Source organism: Pyrus communis, chromosome 15, assembly GCF_041283825.1.
Source record: "Pyrus communis isolate YQ-2024b chromosome 15, ASM4128382v1, whole genome shotgun sequence".
Classification (NCBI taxonomy): Eukaryota; Viridiplantae; Streptophyta; class Magnoliopsida; order Rosales; family Rosaceae; genus Pyrus; species Pyrus communis.
Window position 1 is genome coordinate 5645626 of NC_142579.1, and position 26267 is coordinate 5671892.

A 26267-nucleotide genomic window follows, 5' to 3' on the forward strand; every position below is an offset into this window, starting at 1 on the left:
AATTTCGGATAATAATAAAATATTGGTTGTAAGTATTTGAAAATATTGAAATCTAGTCTAAAGTTGTAGAACATGATTAGGCATTTATAGAAAAATTTATATATATATATATATATATATATATTTTACATTTATAAATAATTTTTAATAATTTAAATTGTGACGTCAGTCTTGCGTCATATAGCCTATATGTTAGGCTAGTGGAATATTGCTTGACTTCTTCATCGGGCTCGCCTTTAATTACTCGAGTGGGATTGAGTGTTTTGGGAGGAGGAGGAGTGGACTGGGTTGCCTGTTTCTAAGGCAATTAGCAACGGTGGAGTTACTATTAGAAAATGCAATTATGAGATAAAGAATCATAACAAAATAGTAGAGGAAGACCTATGAAGATTTAAAAAGAGACTTCAAAAAAAAAAAAAAAAAAAAAAAGGGCATGAAGTACTTAGAGATACAAAAAACTCGATACAAAATGGAGCTCATTAGTATTTTAAGATTCATACAACTACCCACCTCATTTAGTTAAATAAGGTTGTCCAGGGAAAAAGTTGCCAGTCATTAACCCACCGATTTTCTTCTCCACTTCAACAACTTTGTATTCTTTAAATGCTCTCCACCGACCGCTTCAACAACTCCTATTGTAAAAACATTCCAAACTGTTACGGCACCACAAAGCCAAACTCTCTCTCTCTCTCTCTCTCTCTCTCTCTCTCTCTCAACCAATATAGGAAGTCAGCAAACAAGAGTACTGTTTCTTATTTCTCTAATGGCAAACAGAAACAGTGACCAAGATGGTGATCTTACTCTATCTCTATTACCAGAGGCGTCACCCCAAAACAGTGCCGCCAATGACAAAGATCAGAAAACAGACCTTTCACTAAGGGTCTGGTTAGAGACCAGGAAGCTATGGAAAATAGTGGGTCCTGCAATCTTCAGCAGGGTGGCTACTTTCTCCATGAACGTCATTACCCAAGCCTTTGCTGGACACCTTGGGGAGGTTGAACTAGCTTCAGTTTCCATTGGAATCACTCTGGTCATCGGCTTCAATTTCGGCCTCTTGGTACGCAATAATTAATGTACTACTACTAACTAAACACTCTCTGTTTCACTGAAACTTCTCATGGTATGTTATATTGTCGAATTATTAATTATGATAACATTTTATTTCAACATATAAATGTTTGATACATAGAGCACATTAATTAACTACAACTTTCGATTCAAAAATTTGACTTTGTAATCTCTTAGGCTTATTTGGAGTGTAGGATTGAATTGGAATGGAAAACTCTATAATATCAAGGCATGTTGAGAGGAGAAATAAAAAAAATAATGACCCAGTAGTGAGGGTTAGAAAATGATTTACTCATGAAGAAAATTATGCATTTCAATCCTCTCAAAAATAGTAGGATTAGAAGGTAAAGTTTTCTTCATGTCTAATCCTCATTTAATATCCTCCAAATAAAAAATCATCCACCTTTACCTTGAATTTGTCGTGAAATTGAACCGTTATCAATTCAAATCCAATCATACTTACCAAACGAGGCCTAATTGTTTTATAGTTAATTTTCTTATAATTGGCCGTCAGTTAGGAATGGCAAGTGCACTGGAAACACTTTGTGGGCAGGCATTTGGAGCAAAAAGGTACAATATGCTTGGAATATACTTGCAAAGGTCATGGACGGTGTTATTTCTCTGCTGCATTGCACTTTTGCCGGTTTACATTTTCGTCACTCCAATTCTGAAACTGTTGGGACAAAGTGATGATGTGGCGGCACTGTCAGGAGTGGTGGCTCTGTGGCTCATACCCCTGCACTTCAGCTTTGCGTTTTACTTCCCATTGACAAGGTTCTTGCAAAGCCAGCTTCAGAACATTGTTATTGCTTGGGTCAGTTTAGTGGCTTTATTGATCAATATATTGACGAGTTGGCTTTTCGTGGATGTGTTGGATTTTGGGGTTTTTGGTGCTGTTATTGCTTTGGATATTTCTTGGTGGGTTTTGGCTTTGGGGCTCTATGTGTATGCTACTTGTGGTTGGTGTTCACAGACTTGGACTGGTTTCTCTACGCAAGCCTTTTCTGGGCTCTGGGAATTTATCAAACTTTCGGTTGCTTCTGGCGTTATGCTTTGGTACACATTTAATTCGTTCCCACATGCATATGATTTTTTTTTTTGTTTATTTATTTATTTTAGGGTTTTATGTTGATTTTCTTTAGGTTGATTGTGTTAACAATGATTTATGCAGCTTGGAGAACTGGTATTACAGGATACTGATATTGATAACTGGTTATTTGAAAAATGCCACCATTACTGTGGATGCTTTGTCAGTCTGGTATGCGATTCCATGTTTTATATAATTCCAATTCTCCTTAATTTGCACGGATCAAATTTAACTAATATTTAGACTTGCTTCATGAACTTTCGGGTTGCAATTCCAATTTGGTACTTAACCCTAATAACTTTAATTTCAAAAATTGATAGAGATGGATACATGTTTAGTAGGTGACCTCGTTTTAAAGATATTATTGTGAAAGTGGTTGGAAAGTGTGATATTTTAAATTGTTGTTCAGAATTTTGGAAATTGAGAAAATTGGATTGGAAGGTGCTAAACCATTAGCTTTCTTCTGAACGTGGTTATTTGCCATCGCTAGGCACTTAAAAAAAATAGAATTTGTTAGGATTATGTGGCTCAAGTGATAAAGAGCTTTTACGTGCTTAAGGTGATATAGAGAAAATAAAATTTTAGACCAACTCCAAAACACAATTTAAAGATCAAAGTTGAAAACCTCGAAAACTTTAGGGTGAAACATTAACCATATTTAAACTTTTATTTTAACATTACTATTTTAACTGCATGTGGTCCAATCCTTGTGGATAAGGCGTTGACTTAAATTCCACCTTGTGTCCGAGGTTCAAACCTTCTCCTCCTCTAAATTAATGTAGCAGCTTGGAATCCCGTTCATAATAATATTAAAAAAAAAAACAGAAAAAAAAACTACTTTAGCTAATCATTTTTATGATTGGGTCTAAATTCTGCAGCATGAATATAAATGGGTGGGAGATCATGATTCCTCTAGCCTTCTTTGCTGGAACGGGGTATCATTTCTATTCTCTTTCCAAATTTATCTCACTTTAATAATGGAACTAAAAATATAGAGGCAAGAAATACTGAAATCAAGAATTTTTTGTATTTAGTAGAGTTATTTGACACAGTGCAAACACTAGCATTCATTTGAAATTTATATTATGAATTTACAGAGTAAGAGTTGCAAATGAACTAGGAGCTGGAAACTGGAAGGCAGCAAAGTTTGCAACGAAGGTTTCTGTAATTGAATCGACCATGGTTGGTGTCTTTTTTTGTGTACTTATAATCGCACTCCATGACAAGATCGCATACATATTCACCACCAGCAATGATGTCGTTGAAGCAGTTAATCACATGTCTTACCTCTTGGCTATCACAATTCTACTTAATAGCGTCCAACCTGTTTTATCAGGTTTGTTCTACGACCAATTTGAAACCATTTGGTTAACCACCTTAACTGTAAAAGTGAGCCGACGAAGAAAATTGAGATTTCATCATACAACCAATTAGTAATATGGAAAATAGCTCAACTTCTTTTAAGTTCTTGCAATATTTCTCATTTCCTTGATGTAGAACTCTTTTACCTTCACATACTCACAATCCTGACCTAGAATGGTGGTTATACACATTTTATCATATGTTACTGACCATGACCAAATTTTTATGGGGTTTACAATGAACAGGAGTAGCAGTGGGATCGGGATGGCAAGCATGGGTGGCATATATAAATCTTTTCTGCTACTACATTGTTGGATTGCCACTTGGAATTTTAATGGGATGGGCCTTCAACTTGGGTATTAGGGTAAGCTCATTATCGCTTCATATACTTCTTTCTTTTTCTGTATCTCTTTCGTAACTTGCTCTTAAACATATAAAAATCTTAGTCCTCGCAGCCAGTATAGGACCAAATTTTGCCAATTGTACCACTTGTGCCATCATAAATTTTGCAAGGATTAATGGCATTATCTTGGCATTTTTTTTGTTTAATATATGATGTAAAACAGGGTATTTGGGGTGGGATGATCATTGGTGGAACCGGTATGCAAACATTGATATTGGCCACCATCACAATTCAACGTGATTGGGAAAAGGAGGTATGTTAATTAGACATAATGATTTGATTATGTTATCCTTTTGTTTTCTTATATATTTATTTGTTCCCCTTTCAAACCCTATATTTGAAATACTCGTTCTTGTACAAATTTGTTGCTTGAACTTTGCAGGCTGAGAAAGCCACCCTGCATGTATCGAAATGGTCAAACCATAAACCAGACAACCAATCAGAGGAGGAAGCACAGTAGCTACAAGCTTGTGAATTTCGCATGCATTTCGTGCACCATTTCTGAGGCCCAATTTCAATCATTGATTAATAAATTAACATAAAAAAAATAGAGGCGATGCCCGCCTTGCCCGATTTACTCTTAAAATTGTTGATGTTGCTACCTAGTTCGAAGAACCTTATAATGTAATTGGCGGCGATGATCACACGTGCTTGTTGACCACATGTGTGAAACAGATGACTTTTCCTTATTAATTATGGGTATAAGACCTTTTTAGGGCTGGTTTGGTATTGCTGTGCTTTGAAAAAAAGTTGTTTCTGTTGTGCTGTGAGAATAAGCAGCTGTGAAATAAAGCAGCAGAGTGTTTGGTAAACTTTTTTGTAAAAGTGCTTTTGAAAAAAAAAAACAGTATTAGAGTGTTTGGTAAACTTTTATGTAAAACAGATGTGAAAAAAAGCCGGTTTTTCAAAGCTAGGTTTTGCAGCTTCTTGTTTTTGGCTTTTTTTCATCCAAAACTGTGAAAAAAAGCTGAAGCTGAGTGTTTACCAAACACAAAAACAGCTCCCAGCTTTTTTTGATAGCAGCTTTTTTCAGAATCACCTCAGTACCAAACCAGGTCTTAGTATCGCCATCCTGTTCCATGAATATATGTGGCCATTTATGTTTTTTTTATTTAAAAATTTTCTAGGGGCCATAATGGTCGGGTTTTCAACAATCTTTCTTCTCAAATTCCATTGCTAAAATGTTTGCTATGTCCCTTGAAGCACATATAGGAAATACAGAAGTTTATTTAGAAAAACAAGTAAAACCGGTGAGCATTGTTCAATGATGAGATATAATTATAAAGGACTCAGACAAATAACAATCACTCAAACAACATACATAACATAACCCAATTTGCCAAATTAGTACAAGAACAATGCTGAGATACAAATATAAAGGACTCGACAGATAACAATCACTCAAAGAACAAACATAACATAGCACACTTTGCCTAATTAATACATTAATTATATTAATATAACTCAGCAGGAAGGCGTGGAGTGAGAAGGACTTCAAACAAGGCACTCATATGATTGGTTAATCCCGCTGTCTCACGCAAGTCAATCAGGTCATCCGTTGGGGTTTCGATTTCAAACCCATGAAGAAAAGAAGCGAGTGTAAATTCTGTGACCTTTAGTGCAAGTGAGATTGCAGGGCACATCCTTCTACCACTGCCAAATGGTAACAACTCAAAATCCCGACCCTTAACATCCAAGCCCTTATGGGTTGTGAGGAATCGTTCTGGCTTGAATTCGTTTGGCTCTGACCACACATTTGGGTCTCTATGGATCTTTGAAATGTTAACCAATAGGCGTGTGCCAGCTGGGACGTGGTAGTCACCTACCATGCAATCGCCAGTGGATAGGTGTGGTATTGCAAGTGGTGCAGCAGGGTGCAATCGCATTGATTCTTTGATAACAGCTTGGAGATAGACCAATTTGTCTGTGTCTGACTCCTTCACTTGTCTGTCTTTACCAACATTTTCATCTAGTTCTTCTTGGACCTTCTTTAGTGTTTCAGGGTGGTTCACAAGTAAAGCTAGAGCCCATGACATTGTCGCAGTCGTAGTTTCTGCACCTCCTAATAGGAAAGTCTGCAAAACAAGTAACATAAACACAAGTATATAGCATCAACAATCTTATAAGCCCACATAGTTTACAATTTAAGACAATTTTTTTCCCCACCCTAACTTTCTCTCTTTCGTTTCCTCTTTCTTCTCCTTCTACTCTCACTTTCTCCCATCAAACCTGATTACCATGTATGTATACACGTCTAACAATTCAGTGAACTTGAAAGTGGTTTTACCGTCACACTCAAGAATTTCTAAGAATGAATAAGAGCTGTCAGATCAGCCACCATTATGGTAGAAGAAAGTTGAGGTTCCATCATAAAACCAATCGACAATATAGGAAGTAGGACTTATAAGCACATGTAAGATCCCTCAATTTCTTGATGTGGGTTTAATACTTTCAATACTCACCCCTCATGTGTGGTGAATTTTAAAACCTAGCATATGGACAACACAAGTCAAGTGACGTGGAACACGTGTGGCCATTGGGCTTCACACACAAGACAACCTGCTCTAATACCATAAAAAAAAGTTGACGTTTCATCAAAAAACCAATTGGCAATATAGAGAGAGTAACTCAATTACTTATAAGCATATGCATGATTTTTCATTTCCCCGATGTGGGATCAATACTTTCAATACAATGGCCCATGTTTACAGTTTTATATGAAATACGTATACTCAAGAAAACAATTAAGTAAAATGTTAAATTAAGCAAATTATGTACGTTCATGTGAAGAAAAAGAAAACAGAATACGAAGAGAATCAATTGAATAAATTTTACTAGATCGACTACAAAAAATAATAATATAAGATGCATGTTCAATTTCAACCAATATAATGTGTATGTGAAAAATTACCAAGGAAGTAGCTATGTTGATAGTATCAGCGTCATAGGATGTAGTAACTTCATTGTTACCAAGGATTGAAAGCATGACATCCATGAAATCAAGCTCATCACCCATCAGTCTGCCAGATATCTTCCTCTTGTGCTTATGCTCTTCTAGCCATCCCTTGAACACTTCTTCTAGCTCCTTAGCAATCTTCTTCATAGCTCTCTCATGTCCACCCAAATCTAACCACCTCAGGAATGGAATTGAATCCGAAATCACAAAAGTCCCACTTAATCGAAGAAATTCCAAAAACGTTTTCCGACCCAAATAACATCCTTGAGAGTACTTCGAGTCAGTAGCTTCCAGAAAACTTTTCCCAACAATCGTCCTAAATATAACGTTTTCATTTGTAAACGCAAGCCATTCTTTCATCTCCACCAACACCTTAGTCGAACCAGTACTCTTCTTGTTCACTGTCCATCGTCGGTGCATTTCTTTCATGGATGCCTTCACTTCAAATTCCCGAATGTGTTTGAGCTTCTCAATGCGGCTCTGGGATAGCACCTCCAGTGTGGCTATCTTGCGTATTTGGCGAAAGTAGTCGCCATAAGGACTGAAGGGGAAAAAGGCATAGTTGTAGCCCAGAACTTCTCCGGCTATAGATTTTGGACGGCTTGCAAACACTTTGTCGTTGGTTTTGAAGCACTCCTTAGCTATTTCGGAACTACTGACGACGATAGCTCTCTTCACTCCGAACTTTATAGTGAAAATGGGTCCATACTTGTCGGCCAAGTTACCGAATAGCAAATGGGCCGGTTCAGTTGAGCTTGATAATAAGTGGAGGTGGCCAATTATTGGCCATGCTCTACCAGCTTCCGGTGGCGCTTTTCGGATTACCCCTCCATGTTTCCATAACAGGGAGTAGAGAAATACTGACAAGGCGAATGTGACTGCCATGAGAGGTACCATTAGATCATATGAGAGGGGAAAATAATCCATCTCCATGAATAGATAGATGTCTTTCAATTGGATTCGATATTGAAGATTTGGTATGGTCGAAATATGTGCTTGAATAAATAAAGGGTGTGATGAAAGTCGATAATTATTTGCGGGACAACACGGTTAAAATATGAACAATTATTTCCAATATAAAACATACATTATCTTGATTGACGCACATGGTGGGGTTAAAAGTTTTCTATTAAAGTCGATAATTATTTGCTGGAAGATACGGTTAAAGGATACGAACCATTATTTCCAATATAAACATATATATGAGTATCATTGGCGCACTAGGAGTGTATCCCATTGTTTGGCCTTTTGTTCAATCTTCTGGCATTTGAAGCGTGCAATCAATGTGGAGGTAAACAGAGAAATTAACGTTCTCGAAAAAGTCATGGCATTTCAAACGTGCAAAATATTCAATAATTATGCATGATTAATATTTTATAAACTTGTGGTATAATAAAAATAAGTAAATATACGTGACAAAATTTGGGCGGATTTGTAACACTAAGTGGCTTTGTGACTGTCAAATTCAAAAGTTACTCGCTTATAGAAGGGTAATGATAGCGAAACTAAATTTTACAAACTAAATTACATGAAAATTGATGATTGAATTACTACTTAAGTGTTGATTAACTCTTAACTAAATTGAAGAACTCTCAACAAATGAAGAATTCTAATAACTTAGAGTATGAACACGATGAAGATTGCAAAAGAAGGAAGCTAGAGAGAGGAAAAATAAGATTTGAATAGATTCTCATTAAAACATATTTTATCAAACACCAATACATATATGGACATGAAATAACTACCTTGCACATGTGGCAAGTTTATCCAATACACTTCATTCAGTTCGTTTTTTTTTCCTTTTTTTACAGAATTTTTTTTTCTTTTCTTCAATAGCCAAAAAATCCCTACGAAAACAAAGCTTGCAGCCATATTGTAATACATCTTCCAGAGGAGTATAAATAAATTCAAAGGTATCAGGTTCTATACGAAGTTTTGCTGGTAAGCTTCGTGATTGGAAATCAACAGGAGTAGCTTGCGCAATCTTCCTTTTGAGCGCTTGTTTTGTGGCCTCAGCAACCCTTTCAGCTTCTAGCAATGCATTGACAGCCCCTTCTTGAATTGGTCTGACACTGTCTGGATCCACCTGAAGTAAAAAAACTAACAATGGCAGACCACAATTACATTTTAAAACAAGAAGAATTTATGAGCCAAAATAAAGGTAAGGACATGCAATAACAAATGGAATCAGTTACGGATAAAAATAAAAAAGGATCCACAACCTCAAATATTAAGTTAACTTCATCGCCAAATTGAAAAAATATGTTTTCATTTCAAAATTGAATAATAAGCGATATAACTTTCAAGAAGCAAGTGAAGCATCACTATTGGAAGGCACTTTCTTCCTTAATTCAAGGGATTAATCATCTCCCTTAATTTAAGAGGATGTTATTTTATTATTCCCTAAGCCAGACAACTTCCGTAATTCAAGAGTGCTTTCTTCCTTAATCAACTCCCTTAATTCAAAGGGATGTTATTTTATTTTTCCCTAAACCAGCTGTTGTGGTGTAAAGCAAGAGGTTAATCCTCTTATATATTGCTGTACAATTGTAAAAGAACATACAAGTGAAATATAATTCAATCCTTGAAAATCAATATGGTCTCAGAGCAGGAAAATTAACCTGCGTCTGCTATACTGCTATCCGAGCGTGTTCAATCCTCAAAATGTCTGAAGACAATCCGCTGATATCCGAAGCTGAAAGCTCACAGGAGCCTTCCTCCATGAACGTGCATGAGGTGGACGTCAACCCAAATCAAAGATTAAGCTCAGTCATGTTGAATGAGTTTAATTACTTGCCTTGGTCGAGAGCTGTGTCTTTGGCGCTAGGTGGAAGGTCCAAGCTGGGGTTCATAAATGGAATCTTCAAAATACCTGATGCTTCCTCACCAAACTATGAATCCTGACTTAGCAAGGATCAGCTGGTTATGTCATGGCTTTTGAATTCCATGGATCGTAAATTAGCTGAAATATTCAGCTATTCAGAATCCTCGTACCAGCTATGGGAAGCGATCAAGGAAATGTATGGCAGCCAAAACAATGCTGCACGGGTCTTCCAATTAAAGAAGGACATCTCTGATCTGCAGCAAGATGGCAAACCGTTTGTACAACTCCTAGAAAGCATGAAAAGCATGTGGAATGAGTTGGAAATCTATCGCCCTCACACAACCGACGCAGCACTGCTACGAAAGAGAGCAGAAGAAGACAAGATATTTCAACTCTTGTCTAGTCTTGATTCAACATATGATGATCTTCGATGTCACATACTCATGAACACTGAGCTTCCTTCTTTCACCAGTGTGTGTGCGACGATTCAACGGGAAGAAGTAAGAAGGAAAGTCATGAACATAGGTACAACGACCAGTGTACCTGAGGCTAGGGCATATATAACCAACGAAAAGAGGTACAAAGGAAAACATCCGAACTTGAAGTGTCAACACTGCAATAATATAGGTCACGTCAAAGACACATGCTGGATCTTACACCCAGAGTTAAAGCCTGAGTTCATGAAGGACAACAAGGGTGTGCAAAGGATGAACCGTGCTCCACATCGAGCGAATCATGCGTCTACCTCCACCTCCAATGGGCCAGATCCACTCAAGAACTTCACAGCGAATCCTGCTGAACTCATGAACGAGTTTATGTCGTATCTTCAAATCAAGAAAGGAGTTGCTGGAAGTGATCGTGCTGATAGCATAGAAGAAGGGAACTCGACGGCATTGCTCGGCAAGTTTGCAGGGTTCTTGGCAGACACGAGATCCATACCCCAAGAGGACATGCAAGGTATCATGAAAGCCTTTAAAACTGCTCTTAAAATAAATATGTTGCATGATTTTTGGGTTGTAGATTCAGGTGCCACAGATCATATGACCAACCATGTGTCTTAAGTCTCAAAAATTTGAAAAATTTGCAAACCCTTCTCAAGTTTCAATTGCAAATGGTGAGAATGTAAAGGTATTAGGGAAGGAAAAAATAAAATTAATGTCAGAAAAAATTGAATCAATGGCTTTATATGTTCCTTCCTTCCCATTTCAACTTCTATCTGTGGGAAAGATCACAAATACCTTGAATTGCTTAGCCATTTTTTCTCCTCACAATGTTATCTTTCAGGATTGTGTCACCAAAAAGACGATTGGTGAAGGGTTTTATTTAGATGGTCTCTATTACATATCAAAGAGCAATCCGAGAGGGTTTCAAGCCAAGCTCAACCACATTCAAGATAATCAATTGTGGCATCAACGTTTAGCTCATCCTTCTTCACCCATTTTGTCAACTCTATTTCCAAACTTAGGAAAGGATGATATTTCATGTGAAACATGTCACTTGTCTAAATCCACTCGACTACCTTTTAAATCTTCCTTGTCTAGAACTAGTAAGTGTTTTGAACTAGTTCATTCAGATGTATGGGGACCAACTAGTGAATCATTTGATGGCTATAAGTATTTTGTGATTTTTGTGGATGACTTTTCTCGAGTCACATGGTTATATCTCTTAAAGTCTAAGAATGAAGTTATGAAAGTTTTTAAGGACTTTCATAACCTTGTTAAAAACCATTTCTCCTCCCAAATTCAAACCTTAAGGTCTGACAATGGCACCGAATATATGTCCCATATCATGAAACAATATTTGAGCACTCATGGCATCATGCATCAAACAAGTTGTGTTGGAACACCTCAACAAAATGGTGTATCCGAACGCAAAAACCGTGACCTACTTGAAAAAAACAAGAGCACTAATGCTACAAATGAATGTACCAAAGAGATTTTGGTCTCAAGGTGTTATGGCAGCTGCATATATCATCAATAGATTACCCAGCCGAGTCTTGGAATTCAAGTCTCCACTCGAGGTTATGAAAGGAAGGAAAATTGACCTCTCACATCTTAGAGTGTTTGGCTGCATCTGTTTTGTGCATATTCAATCTCTTCACAGAGATAAATTAGATCCTAGAGCTGCCAAATGTATTTTTCTTGGTTATTCCTCTACACAAAAGGGATATAAGTGTTATAATCCCCAATTAAGGAGATTGATTGTGTCCAAAGATGTGCGATTTCATGAAACTAACCCTTTTTCAGCAAGTCAAGTGAACTCACAGCCCAAGGGGATGGCATCTTGGATGTGTTTCCACACCAAGAATTGAACTGGATGAACCACATCAACACGAGCTCAGTTATGTCAACGTTGATGCTTCTCCCAATGAAGATAGCAATGAAGGGTCTCATTCTGAGGATACACTGCATGACAATTGTGACAATGAAGATGATGCGAACGAGTGTGAAACAATGCTTCCAGCTCCTCGACGCAATCCAATGCGAGTTAGAAAAACTCCCACAAGACTTCAGGATTTTGTTATGTACAAACCCACACATCTCATTTCCAATTGTGTGTCATACAAGAGAGTGACACCGAATCATGCTGCATTCCTAAGCACTATATCCAGTTACCAGGAGCCTCAGAATTTCCACGAGGCCAACAGCCAAGAGGTGTGGAAAGAGGCAATGCAAGAAGAACTTAAAGCTCTAGATCAACACAATACCTGGAGCATCACCAAACTTCCAACAGGCAAGAAAGCAGTAGGTTGTAAATGGATTTATAAACTCAAATTCAAGTCAGATTGTTCAATTGAGAGACATAAAGCAAGACTGGTGGCTCGGGGATTCACTCAAACATTTGAGGTGGATTACAAAGAAACGTTTGCACCTGTGGCCAAAATGAACACAGTAAGAGTGTTATTGTCTGTAGCTGTAAACAAAGGATGGTCCATGTACCAAATGGACGTAAAGAACGCATTCTTGCACGGTGATCTCCAAGAAGAAGTCTATATGAAATTGCCACCAGGGCATCCACAAAGCAATGAACCGAATGTGGTGTGCAGATTGCACAAAGCCATTTATGGCCTAAAGCAGTCCCCACGAGCTTGGTATGCCAAACTGAGCTCAGTTCTCACTAGTGTTGGTTTCAAAAGCAGCAACACCAATTCCTCATTATTTGTTCGCACAGGAGCTATGGGCACATTAGTTGTGCTTATTTATGTTGATGATCTGATAATTACGGGTGATAATACTGACGAGATCTCCACTCTCAAACAGTCTCTCAGACAAAGATTTGCAATTAAAGACCTTGGGATATTGAAGTACTTTCTTGGTATAGAAGTGGCAACCTCACACAAGGGACTGTTTCTTAACCAAAGAAAGTATGTCTTGGATTTGCTCAATGATGCCAACATGAGCGATGCTAAACCAGCCACCACTCCTCTTGACAGTAAGCAAAAACCTAGCTTGAAGGGCACGCCACTCATGGATATCACCCATTATCAGTGATTGGTTGGAAAATTGATCTACCTCACAATCACTAGACCCGACATCACCTATTCTGTAAGTCTTGTGAGCCAATTCATGCACTCCCCGACTATTGAACATTTGACTCTGGTTAAACGAATCTTACGCTACTTAAAAGGTTCAGTGGGTCGTGGTATCATTATGCGGAAGAATGACAACACTCAAGTCGTAGGGTATTGTGATGCTGATTGGGCAGGCAACGCAATCGATCGTAAGTCCACCTCAGGCTACTGTACATTTGTCGGTGGAAACTTGGTCACCTGGAAAAGTAAAAAGCAAACTGTTATCGCCAGATCCAGTGCCGAAGCTGAGTACCGTGCAATGGCTTCCACTGCGTGTGAGTTGATATGGCTCAAGGGTCTTCTGTGTGATTTAGGGTTTCCTGCAACTCTTCCTATGTCCTTATTCTGTGACAATCAGGCAGCAATGCATATAGCATCTAATCCCGTGTTTCACGAGAGAACGAAACACATTGAGGTTGATTGTCATTTCGTTTGGGCACAGGTGCAGTCGCAGGTAATTCAAACACGGTATACACGAAGCTTCGACCAATTGGCCGACATTTTCACCAAGCCCTTGGCTTCTCATCGGTTTCAATGGCTTCTGTCCAAGCTTGGATCCATAAACCTTCTGGATCCAGCTTGAGGGGGAGTATTGGAAGGCACTTTCTTCCTTAATTCAAGGGATTAATCATCTCCCTTAATTCAAGGGGATGTTATTTTATTATTCCCTAAGCCAGACAACTTCCGTAATTCAAGAGTGCTTTCTTCCTTAATCAACTCCCTTAATTCAAGGGGATGTTATTTTATTTTTCCCTAAACCAGCTGTTGTGGTGTAAAGCAAGAGGTTAATCCTCTTATATATTGCTGTACAATTGTAAAAGAACATACAAGTGAAATATAATTCAATCCTTGAAAATCAATAATCACTCATTTGTTATTCAAAATGTCAATTCTATGACCAGATAAAACTTCATTCTACTGGAATAAAGTATGTTTCAATAAATGAAAATAAATATCATAAACCAGATTTTAGAGACAACTACCTAACAATTCAAAGAAGAATGTCTTACTGAAGTAAAAACATATCAATTCAAATGTGTATGAGAAATCATACCTCTTCTTTATTCCCCCCAGCTATCATTACCCATCCACCGGCAAGCCTTGAGCCTCCTCTCCAGGTGCCGATCCACTGGTAAGCCTCGAGCTCCTTCTCGTCCAGCTCCGCCAATCGGAGGGCCTCAGCTGTGACGACCCGTTCCGAATTTATATATATTTTAATTTCTGAGTATGTAAAATGATGGAAATGCTCTCGAGGCTTAGTGAAGTGGACGTGCATATGTAGATTTAAATTATTTTTCTCACTGGCTAAATTAAATAGCATGAATCGTCACGGGCACGTCAACATGAATTAAGAACGAGAATGAGCGAAATTCTATTTTTGGGTTGGGCTACTTCTTCTTTGGACCCATTTTTAGGGCCTAAACCCTATGGCCCAATCAAGGGCCTTATTATTTCTCCCTTTATACCCGTGCCCTGTCGCTCTAGAAATTTCCCTCTTCTTCCTCACACCCTCCCGCACCTCTCTCTCTCGGTGCTCTCGAGCCCGACGCAACCAAAGAACTCACACACACACACACATACATACTTGCACACACACTACAGCCGTCAGGACCTTTCCCTTTTCTCCCTTCCATCCTGTTCTCATCCTTTTTCACTCTCAATATTGTGTAGTCACGGTGTAGTGACTCCGATTCGGGATTTCGAACTTTTTGACTAAGGTAAGCACCTTAGACTGTTGTAAATTTATGTTTAGAGTAGATAAGAATGAGTTGAGACATTGTGGAGTGGTGTGGATGCAGAATCTTTGGGGAAAAACATTTCTAAAAATTTTCCGGTGAGTGACCGTGAGTTTTAGGGACTTTTCCGGCCAATCTCGACTGCAAAGCCACTCCATCTTAGTAAGGCTCGAATCCCTACTCCTTCATCTTCATTTTATCTTTTGAATGAAGGTTTTTGGTTAAGGTTTGACCCCAGATCGGAGCTGGGGAAATGTTTTCGGCAAGAACACCAAATCCCGGTGTTCTTCTCCATTAGTCCCGGCGGGCCATGACATATGTGGGTCAATTTGACCCTAGCTCAAGTGGAAGCCCATTTATTTAGTCTTGTTAAAGTGAGCCCAGACCAAAACCTAGTTATTGGGCTGTGTTGACAGCTCAAACCTAAAACCCATTTCGAATAAAAAAAAAAAAAAAAAACAAACCTAAAATCTGTTGGGCTGTTGGGCCAGCCCAACCTTTTAGTTCCTTTCAAATTGGACCTAAGCCATTTAATTGGTTTAGGCCTTATGTTTAAAGTGAATTAAGTCCATTAGTTTAAATTGGGCTTCACACTTAAACTAGATTAAGTCCCAAAAATTATTTTAAAAATATGGAGATACTCGTGGTGTTGAGTAGGTCACGATGGCATATTCAAACGCCCCAATTGAGCAACGTATGAGAAGTTATTACACGATCTTGATTATGTGCTTAGAATTAATGTTAAAATAGTTGTTTCACATATAGGTGAGATGTTCCCAGAGGATGAGCGCAGTCAGGCGAGACTTGGGGGTTACGACCCAGCTACATACCAGTGAGTGGGCTTTTGGTTTTCTATATATACGTATATATGCTTTATATTTTCCCAAAAATTGCTTAAAATGGTCTTTATGTTTAAATGACATGTCATATGCATTACGTACTAGAATATGCATTTGTATAGTTGTGTATATTACTACTTAACGTTGCGGACGCTCAGGTAAGCTTCAAGTGAGTATATTTGATGGTGATGATGATGTTGTATATGATTATGTTGAGTTGCATTTAGTGATTTGATATCCTACACCCCAGTGTTAGTGCTCTGCCCGAGGCCAGGGTCTAGCCTTCACATGATCGTTCACCTCCCGCACCACACGCTCACCTTGGAACCAAGGCAGGTGCCAGCCTGTCGTACAAACCACATTAGCTGGTTCCAATTCGGAGGTGATTTGTGATACTTCACACAACCTTCACATGATCGTAGCACTTAAGCGTATTTATCTACACCTAGCCTATCGTACAGACCACATTGGTGGTTCTGACTTGTGTGTAGGATTTGATTTGATTGATGAGTTATGGATTCAGTTGTATAGGTCACGTTAGGTGACTCCGGCTGATATGTCATTTTGTATTGATTCATTTGCACCTGGCTTACTTATTCGTTGTTGAGATGATTGACATGGCATACACCTGGTTTTACTCCTCCCGAGCATAGTTCTTATATATATATATATATATATATATATATGCAGTATTATTTTCTGGGAAATTATACGGGTTTTACAATGAGGGGTTATTACTTTTGGAAAGATAAATGGTTTTTGGAAAGCTTTGTTTTTGCCCGCTCACATTTTCTGTTTTTGCGCCCCTCTAGGTTTTAGATAGAAATGCGTGTTGGTGGCTCAAGAGGACTCTTCAGCGGTTCTGACAAACATCCATCAACGTAGGAATTCTTTTAGGTTCTGTATAATTAGTACTTAGTCTTATGGATTGCATTTTGATACCTATGGTCTAGTTTTGTGTGTATCTATACTCTAAACACTTTTACATGTACTTATATGCTAGTATAGGGTAAAATAGCTGGTTGGTTTTTATTTACCCACATTTTCATATCACGTTCACTTCCGCACAGCGCACATGGCTACGTTATCCTCACGTGACGGCCAGCACACCTCGATTGAGGTCTGGGTGTGTCATCGGCCATCCGCACGGCAGCCTTCGCTTTTTTCATCCTCATCCAGCTTCAAATGCCCATTCTTCTTTCTTATAATCACGGTTTGAAAGAAGAAATTCGTGAAGAGAACTGGAGAAGAAGGAGAAAGTCTCTGATTTGGAGGAAGAGAGGAAGAAAGCAGAGCATGGAGGTGCAAGAATTCAACGGTGGGAGAGAGAGAGAAGCTAAGAAGTCAGAACAAAGAGGAGATGAAATGGGAGTAACTAGGACGGCTAGGGTTTTGTGTTTAGAAATCTTATAAAGAACTAAAGATCAAGAATCAGTATAAATATTTGGGGAAACTTAATATGAGTCCAATTTTATGAGCCATTATTAGTTATAGTCCAATTTTATTTAATTTTTAGGTTAGGTCCAGTGATTCATTGTCCACATAAGCTTATTTGTATTCTCTTGCCAAATTTACCCTTAAATTGACCAATTAAGTAATTACTGTTTTTTTTTAAGTTTGTGATTAATGTTAATCGTATCCTTAATTATAGGATTAGGGATATAAATCTCCTTTTTTTTCTTCTCCTTCCCCAAATCGTTCATTTCTCTTTTCTTGTTTTTCCCTCACAATATCTTTCTCTTCCTTTGTTATTTTTCCCAGTAGTCTTCTACCATAATATTATTCTTTTGCTCCTCCTTTCATAAGGATGATCAATATACATTTGATTGGTTTCTTTAAAAAAAAAAAAAAATTGTATTAGTCAATCTTGTGTTTTGGGTTCTTCGTCTCATATATATATATATATATATATATATATATATATATATATATATATATATATATATATATTTTGGGCTTCATTCTCCTTTATATATATATATATATATATATATATATTATAACTTTGAAGTTCTATCGAATTAGCATTTTCTCTAGTGTTTCCTCCCTCAATATCATTTTTCTTCACGATTTTTTTTTGGTTTTTATCTACCTATATCACTTGTCATTTATTTATTTATTAATTTATTTTTTTATATTATACTGTGCCTGTATCATGAATTGTATTTATCTTAGTGGGACAATGAAGGCAACATCACTTCTCAGAGCATCCCTTAAAATTGAACCTTTCGCACCAGATCGACATGCCTCTGTTTGTCCATTGAGCTGATCACATACTACAATCTTTCCCTTAACTAAATCACTGTTTAGGCATCCTTCTAGACACATCGTAGCAAGCGATTCCTGACATCTACTTGATGCATCTTTTCCGTATACCAAAGGATAACTTGTTCCGTTTGTTGTGAAAGTATTAACCGAACTCCCAATTAGTGTCCTTCCATCTCCAAAAACAACCTTGGTAATGATCCAGTGATCTGTGTTACTTGTCAATATCATTTTTCTTCACGATTTTTTTTTGGTTTTTATCTACCTATATCACTTGTCATTTATTTATTTATTTATTTATTTATCTTTTTATATTATACTGTGCCTGTATCATGAATTGTATTTATCTACCTATATATTACATATTTTGTTGATAATCTATATAAGATTAATTGTGTTTATCTACCTATATATCACAAATTAACTGTGTTATCTACCTATACAATAGGTATTGTTCATAGTCTATCTGTATCATAGATTATTTTGTATTATCTATCTATACAATAGGTTTTTGTTCATAGGCTACCTCTATCATAGATTCTACCTACATCACAAATTTTTTATCTACCTCTAGCAATGTTTCTTTTAATTTTTGATAAACTTATAAGATTTGTAATAATGTCTTTTTAATTAAAAAACGGGTAGATAAAGGTATTTGAAGATTCAAATTTTAAAAATTCAAATTTAAAGAATTAAAAAAAAAAATTCCAGGGGCAAAATAGGTGTAATAGAAAATGAAATAAAATTGGACCCAATTCAAAAACAGCTGAATTTTTTGGACCTGAATCAAAGTGCCCCTAAATATTTTACTAATACGATTATAGCAACACAAACCCTGTTGCCAAGTTGGGCTAAGCGAAGTTTTTCGAGCTGGAGTGCAGGGGTTCAAATCCTCATGCCAACATAATTTTGGGGAATTTTGAGAATTTCTATGATGTTTATAATTAAAAAATAATTAAATATATATATATCGGTTCGGTTAGGTCCCGTTTGGTTTCCTCACCTCAAAAACTGAAACCGAACCAACTAGATTCGGTTCGGTTTGGTTTGATAGTTTCAATTCGGTTTTTTTTTTTTGTCTTGGTTCAGTTTTCGATCCCTTTTTTTTCAGTTTTCGGTTTTTCAAACCTATCACGTACTTACAACTATCAATCATAAGAAGCAATACTCAATCCTCCAGTAGCACTCCGATCGAATTGCATCTAATTACTTATCTAAACATCCTAATGGTAGTTAAGCATTAAGATATAGAAACAGTTTAAACACAGTGATTAATAATTCAAAGTACGCATGCATAATATCATAACAATTAAATAAAAACTACATATTCATGCTAAGTCTCAAGGCATCATCCTAGCAAACGAAAATTAGTTACGAACAACCATAAAACAAAATATTATTAAGAATATATATAGAAAACACCTTGTAGGTAAAAATTGTCACATCCCAGACTCCAACCTCTCGGATATTGTCCGTTTTGGCATTCTGGGCCTGGACTATGTCGCAGCCACCCAGCTACCGCATGGTTTTGTTCTTGTGGACCGTAGTCCACAAAAGGCCTCTCTGAAGTTAAAGCTCTGGGCATGGATATATAAGGCCCAAAGACCACGCCCTCACGGGCGATGTGGGATACTACAATCCACCCCCCTTAGGGAGTCCGACGTCCTCGTCGGCACACCACGACCGTGAGTCTGGCTCTGATACCAAATTGTCACATCCCAGACTCCAACCTCTCGGATATTGTCCGCTTTGGCATTCTGGGCCTGGACTATGTCGCAGCCACCCAGCTACCGCACGGTTTTGTTCTTGTGGACCGTAGTCCACAAAAGGCCTCTCTGAAGTTAAAGCTCTGGGCATGGATATATAAGGCCCAAAGACCACGCCCTCACGGGCGATGTGGGATACTACAAAAATCGTCAAAGCCTAGCTAAGTTCTCCAAATTGATGCGTTCCTTTCCCTAATGGCTAAATAGCTTTATTTATATTAATGCAAAATAAAACCCTACCTAGAAAAGGTCTTAGAATAAGGGTTGGTTTGGTATTGCTGGGCTTTGAAAAAAAACTGCTTCTGCTGTGTTGTGAGAATAAGCTCATTTTTGCTGCTTCACATTTTCAGCTTTTTTTTCACCAAAAACTATGAAAATAAGCTGTTTTTAAGTGTTTACCAAACACCTTTTTGAGCTTAGCTTTTTTTTTATATCCACTTTTTATAAAAACACCTCAGTACCAAACCAATACTAAGACTAGGAAACATAATAAAACAGCTAATAAAAGGTTTCCTATTTGATATGAAATTCGGACTTCTCAGAAAATCATACTTTTGACTGACCAAATCAACTCCGATTTGGTCCTAAAATGTCTCTTTTGAAAGCTTAACTTGTCCCCTACAAATCCTTAGAAGGAATCTTCCCCAAAACATGTCATCTTGATCTCCAAAATACCCAAAACATTCAAAAAATCAATTTGGGAAATTTGGGCGCTGGGCCTTTATTTCATTGCCACTGTCAAACGGCTTAGTAGAAAAATTTGAAACTTTGACACAATCATCTTGAAAGACACATGAACATCCTTCAATTGAAATCACTCTAAAATTCATCTGTTTGATTACTTTAAGTTCAAGAGGAGATCGAATGTCCTACATTAGAAATATAATTCAAAGTATGAAAATCTCACCAAAATAATCAATAAATTAATACTAAGATTTTGGGTAAAATATATAGTAAAATATTGGCTCATCAAATACCCCCCAAACTTAGCTTTTTGCTTGTCCTCAAGCAAAATAAAACTCAAAAACAAAAACAAAAGCTAACAAACTAAAAGCTTAAACAAAAATTAACTAAGGTAATTCTCATCTTCAAGTTGCTAGCCATAGAAAACATTAAAAATTAGAATATCTTTTCAAAAGTTCCAACTAATCCCACCACAAAGTCCAAGCTATGTATAACCAATTAGAAAAGAATTCATGAACTTTCTTTGGTGTAAAGTGAACCAACGTGGTTAAGGAGACTCAACTAAAACCCCTACCTTTCGTCCTTTTTATTCAAAGATATTTAAACTTTAAACACACATTTTTTTTCTTTCTTCTTTTCGACTTTTCTCAATTTTTTGGGCAACATTTTTTCTCCTTTTTCTAGCAATAGTAGTGGTTGTGTAATGCCAGTTTCATTAAGCTTTTGATTCAACCCATGTAACGAGCTTTAGGTCAATGACTCCCAAACCAAAAAGCTTTAGTGCACTAAGTGTAAAACACCCCTAAGGACTTACTAACTCAAGCTGAAAAGGCTACGAAACCAACTAACCACCCTGCCCCATGCCAAGACTCTACCGTTTGACGCGAGAATCACTGTTGATTAGGCAGGACTAGGTAGGTTACTAATTAAGCAAAGTCTCGGGTGGAACAATTATTACTTTATTTGTAAAACATACTAAACTTCGCTTTATTTAGAACAAAAATAAAAAATTAACTTAGATGAAAAGTAAATGTTTCAATCTCACTCCCCACAAACCATGTTGGTGTGAATGTGCAAAGTATAACTTCTGAATTAGTGTCTCAGCAATAATAAATATAAAAGACTACTATGGGATTAATCTTCACCATGTCTGGTTGTTCTAACGTTTAAAATATAGATATTAACTAAAAAAAAGAATGAAAATTTTTAGCAGACTCAAAAATTAAAAACCTAAAAATCTATTTCCCACCCCCAAACTTAAATCACACTTTGTCCTCAAAGTGTGGGAAATAAAAGAAAAATAAACTGAAACAACCAAAGAGAAATAAACAAAAACCCTAATTGACTAGAATAAAAGACAAAAAGTAAAACTATAAAATAAAACAAAACACAAAATAAAACAGAACATAAAATAACAAACAAAACAGAAAATAAACAAAGGAATGGAAATGGACATACCTAGGTTCGTACATGATCTGGAAGCATGAACCAGAGGCTCTAAGCCTCTCACGTGCAAGTGCACTCGTGCTAAAAAGCCCAATTTTCGCCTATTTAACTAAGTGATCAACTATCATTTCTCATCCCAGCTGCAAACTCTCCACCTTGAGCCCAGAGCTGTGTGGGCTCTCAAACCCTAGCCTCCATATTTCTCCAAAGATGAGATATCTCACTCACTCTCTCACTCATCTACAACACAACAAAGAGGTTCATGGAGTTCGTCATGCCTACAAACAAAGGTGCAGGCCTCATTTCCGTCCGATCCAAAAACCGAAAGGTGCAAAGGTAAAACTCTCCCTCAAACTTCTTTGTTTCAGTTTCGATTTGTGCATTACAGTAAAATTAAACCAAAACTAACAAGTGCATGTGGTCTTTATTTGTGCAAGGAACTTCGAGCTGACGTCAGTACCATGCAAGAGACAACAGAATTGCTACAACATCTCAGATTCGGCAATGCACTGGTAAACAAAACGAGAAATGTTCGGATCCAAAGCTAAAGGTATAATTTCTGATTCCCCCTTCTTCAATCTATTCCTGTATGTGTTAGATCAGTGAATTTCTATATGCTTATGTTGAATTATGGCCAAATTTCATTGGGCCTTTCAATAGCCCATTAAGTGGACCTTTTATTTAAGCCTTTTATGAAAAGCCACGGGAATGTGGCTAGGTTTTAATTAGGGCAGCTGCTGCCATTTGTTGGGAGTAGCAAAAAAAGAAGTAACAGCACAGTGGTGAAAAAAGAATAGGAGCAACCGACAACTCCAAGAGAAGGAAGAAATTGGCTGCCCTCCCATTGGTTAGCTATCACTCCATCAAAGTTGTATTTGTTGTATTAGCTTTGAGCTTTGTATAGAGAGGAAATTATTCATTATATTTTTTTCTCTATTTGTTTCTTTGGTGAGTGAGAGTTATTGGAGTTTTGGATTGTGAGATTGCCAATACTTTGTAAACTCCTATTTGGTTGATAGTGGATTATTGGGTCCTACTGCTCCGAGGATGTACTCTAGTTACACTAACTATTGAGGAACCTCGTTAAAATCTTGGTGTCTTTTTCTATTTTTGTTCTTGCATTTCCTTTGATATATTATCCTAGCACAACAATTGGTATCAGAGCACTGGTTGCTCTTAGGTACCATTTAGTTGCTAAAGATGACAGACAGGCAAGATGAGAATCCTTTTGGAAGCAGCTCCAGCTTTGCAAAAACTACGGTCCAAAATGCAAAGTTCGAAGTGGACAAGTTTGATGACACAAACAACTTCAGGATGTGGCAATGTGAGGTCAATGATGTGTTGGCTCAACAAGATCTACTTGCCATTTTGGGAGATAAGCCGGAAGTTATGTCGAAGTCAGAATGGGAGAAATTAAATTTGTGAGCTTGCTCCATAATTCAGTTATGCCTTGCAAAAACTCAAAAGTATTTTGTGATGTGAGAGACATTGGCAAATGTGTTGTTGCAAAAATTAAAAGACAAGTACATGACAAAGAGTGCGGAGAATCGGTTACCCTTAAAGAAAAAGCTCTACTGCTTCCAATACAAAGAAGGTACAAAAATGATTAGACATCTTGATGCTTTTAATAAGTTGATTACCGATTTTATGAATTTAGATGAGGATATTAAGGATGAAGATAAGGCCTTAATATTGTTGAATTCCTTATTGGACTCTTATGAGCATTTTGTTACCACTATTATGCATGGTAAAGAAAGTGTGAAATTTGAAGATGTGTCAAATGCCTTGATGAATTATGAAATGAGGCATAGAGATAAAAATCATGATAGTACTTTGAGGCTTTGTTTGATAGAGGTAGATTATCAGAGAAGAGATCTTTCTCTAGTAAGAAAAAATGACTTTCTCGACCTAGAGGAACTTCTAAAGGTAGAAAAAGTTTGGAAATGGATGAATGTGCTTTTTGTCATAATAAAGGCCATTGGAAGAAAGATTGTCCTAGGTTGAGGACCAAAGGCAAAGTGAGTTCTGAAGCTAATGTTGCTGAGCTTGAAAATGATTTTTCTGATTTTGCTTTAATTGTTTCCTCATTATTTGATTATGCTACTAAGTGGGTATTGGATACGAGTTGTACTCATCATATGACTCCTCACAAGGATTGGTTTTCAAGCTTGAAAGAGTTTGATGGTGGTGTTGTTTTCATGAGAGATGACAATCCTAGCACAACAAAAGGGATCGATACTGTTCGTTTAAAATTGCATAATGGCATGGTTAAAGAGTTGATAGGTGTTCGGTATGTACCAAATTTAAAGAAAAATCTTATTTCTTTGGGCACTTTAGAATCCAAAGGCTTCAGGTTTCATTCATATGGGCAAACATTAAAAGTTACTTATGGTGCACTTGTTGTGATGAATGCTCCTCAATGTGGTCATTTGTATCTATTGCAAGGAAGCACCGTGATAGGTGAAGCATCTGTAGTCTCAGAAAATATGGGCACATCTAATTCAAATACTACTAGACTGTGGCATACAAGATTAGGTCATGCCGGTGAGAGAGCTTTACAAGGGCTTGTGAAACAAGGTCGTCTAAAAGGTGCGACGACTTGTAAGCTTGATTTCTGCAAGCATTGTGTCTTAGGGAAGCAAACTAGAGTGAAGTTTGGTACTACAGTACATCAGACGAAGGGCATTCTTGATTATGTGCATTCGGATGTTTGGGGTCCTACAAAGACTCCCTCTTTAAGTGGTAGACATTGGTTCGTGACCTTTGTTGATGATTATTCTAGAGGGTTTTTGGTCCTACATTATGAAGCACAAAAGTGAGGTGTTGAGCATTTTCTTGAGTTGGAAGAAAATGGTTGAGAACCAGACTAGGAGAAAGATTAAGTTTTTTAGATCGAATAATGGTGATGAATACACATCTGACCCTTTCTTTAAAGTTTGCAAAGAGGAAGGGATTGTGAGACATTTTAGTGTCCGGGGAACTCCACAACAAAATGGAGTTGCAGAAAGATAGAATCGAACCTTGCTTGAGAAGGTTAGATGTATGTTGTCTCAGTTGGGTTTGAGCAAGTCATTTTGAGCAGAGACAATTACTTATGCATGTCACATCATCAACTGGTTACCCTCAGCTGTTGTTCAGGGTAAGACACCAATGGAGGTATGGACTAGAAAACCTTCTTCTGATTATGACTATATCCATATTTTTGGTTCACCTGCTTATTTTCATGTAACTGAAAATAAACTTGATCCTAGAGCCAAAAAGGCTATCTTTCTTGGTTTTAGTAATGGTGTCAAAGGTTATAGATTGTGGTGCCCAGAGATGAAAAAACTTGTAATTAGCAGAGATGTGACATTTGATGAAGAAAATATGTTCAAAGACTCTAAGAAGAATGTGAAAGATGTCTAACAGGTGGAGCTTGAGAAAATTGCATCTAGTACTTCAAATCTTATTTCCATTGATGTCGAAGCCACTACAAGTGAAGAAGTGGGAGACCAAAAGGATCTTGAAGAAGTTGAAGTTGAAGACTCTTTTCAAGATGAAGAGCAAGTTTCACATCACGAGTCTATTGCCAAGAATAGAAGAAAGAGAAATATTACCAAGCCAGCTCGGTATAGTGATTATGTTTCTTTTGCTCTTCCTATTATCACTGATGAGATTCCAACCAATTTTGAGGAAGCTATTGAGAGTGAAGAAAAGGAGAAATGGTGCAATGTCATGGGTGATGATATGAATTCTTTCTTGAAGAACAAGACTTAGGAGTTAGGTAAATTGCCTAAAGTTAAGAAAGCTATCGGTTGCAAATGTGTATGCCAAGAAGGAAGGTGTTGATGAGAAAAACAATGTGAGATTCAAAGCAAGATTAGTTGCTAAAAGGTATGCACAAAAGGAGGGCATTGATTACAACGAAATCTTTTCTCCGGTTGTGAAACACTCCTCAATTCGTATTATGTTAGCTCTTATTGCACAATATGATCTTGAGCTTGTGCAACTTTTTGTGAAGACGGCTTTCCTACATGGTGATTTAAATGAAGAGATCTATATGTGTCAACCGGATGGTTATAAAGTGAAAGGGAAAGAGAATTTGTTTTGCAAGTTGAAGAAATCACTTTATGGCTTGAAGCAGTCTCTAAGACAATGGTATTTGAGGTTTGATAAATTTATGAGAGGCCAAAATCATTCTAGAAGTCAATATGATCATTACGTGTACTTTAAGAAGTTGCAAGATGGGTCTTTCATTTATTTGTTGATATATGTTGATGA

The 26267-nt window shown here is 37.2% G+C and overlaps 3 protein-coding genes and 1 long non-coding RNA gene across 6 annotated transcripts; 3 read left to right on the forward strand and 1 right to left on the reverse strand.

Annotated features, from left to right (window-relative positions):
* The first annotated feature begins 634 nt into the window (after positions 1-634).
* LOC137716059 (protein DETOXIFICATION 27) lies at positions 635-4636 on the forward strand. Of its 3 annotated transcripts, none has more exons than XM_088686287.1 (8): positions 635-1057; positions 1587-2124; positions 2240-2326; positions 3034-3090; positions 3253-3491; positions 3763-3881; positions 4084-4173; positions 4303-4636. In XM_088686287.1, exons 2-8 carry the CDS (start codon positions 1589-1591, stop codon positions 4378-4380), a joined length of 1206 nt encoding a protein of 401 aa, XP_088542413.1. In that variant the 5' UTR covers positions 635-1057; positions 1587-1588; the 3' UTR covers positions 4381-4636. The 3 variants fall into 3 exon arrangements, with proteins under 3 accessions (XP_088542413.1, XP_068311556.2, XP_088542412.1); XM_068455455.2 differs by having other exon boundaries at positions 641-1057; positions 1583-2124; XM_088686286.1 differs by having other exon boundaries at positions 945-1057; positions 1557-2124.
* Positions 4637-5129: 493 nt separating this feature from the next.
* LOC137715782 (cytochrome P450 CYP82D47) lies at positions 5130-7923 on the reverse strand. The gene is made up of 2 exons (XM_068455133.2): positions 6832-7923; positions 5130-5995 (listed from the first exon to the last, which is right to left on the reverse strand). Exons 1-2 carry the CDS (start codon positions 7807-7809, stop codon positions 5375-5377), a joined length of 1599 nt encoding a protein of 532 aa, XP_068311234.2. The 5' UTR covers positions 7810-7923; the 3' UTR covers positions 5130-5374.
* Positions 7924-9801: 1878 nt separating this feature from the next.
* On the forward strand, positions 9802-11184 carry LOC137740436 (uncharacterized). Its single transcript, XM_088685543.1, has 2 exons — positions 9802-10657; positions 10985-11184. The coding sequence occupies exons 1-2, from the start codon at positions 9802-9804 to the stop codon at positions 11011-11013; spliced, it is 885 nt and encodes a 294-aa protein (XP_088541669.1). The 3' UTR covers positions 11014-11184.
* Positions 11185-22156: 10972 nt separating this feature from the next.
* LOC148690424 (uncharacterized) lies at positions 22157-22939 on the forward strand. Its single transcript, XR_015956325.1, has 3 exons — positions 22157-22343; positions 22445-22557; positions 22708-22939. It is a non-coding gene; the product is annotated as an uncharacterized LOC148690424 (long non-coding RNA).
* The last annotated feature ends 3328 nt before the right edge of the window (positions 22940-26267 follow it).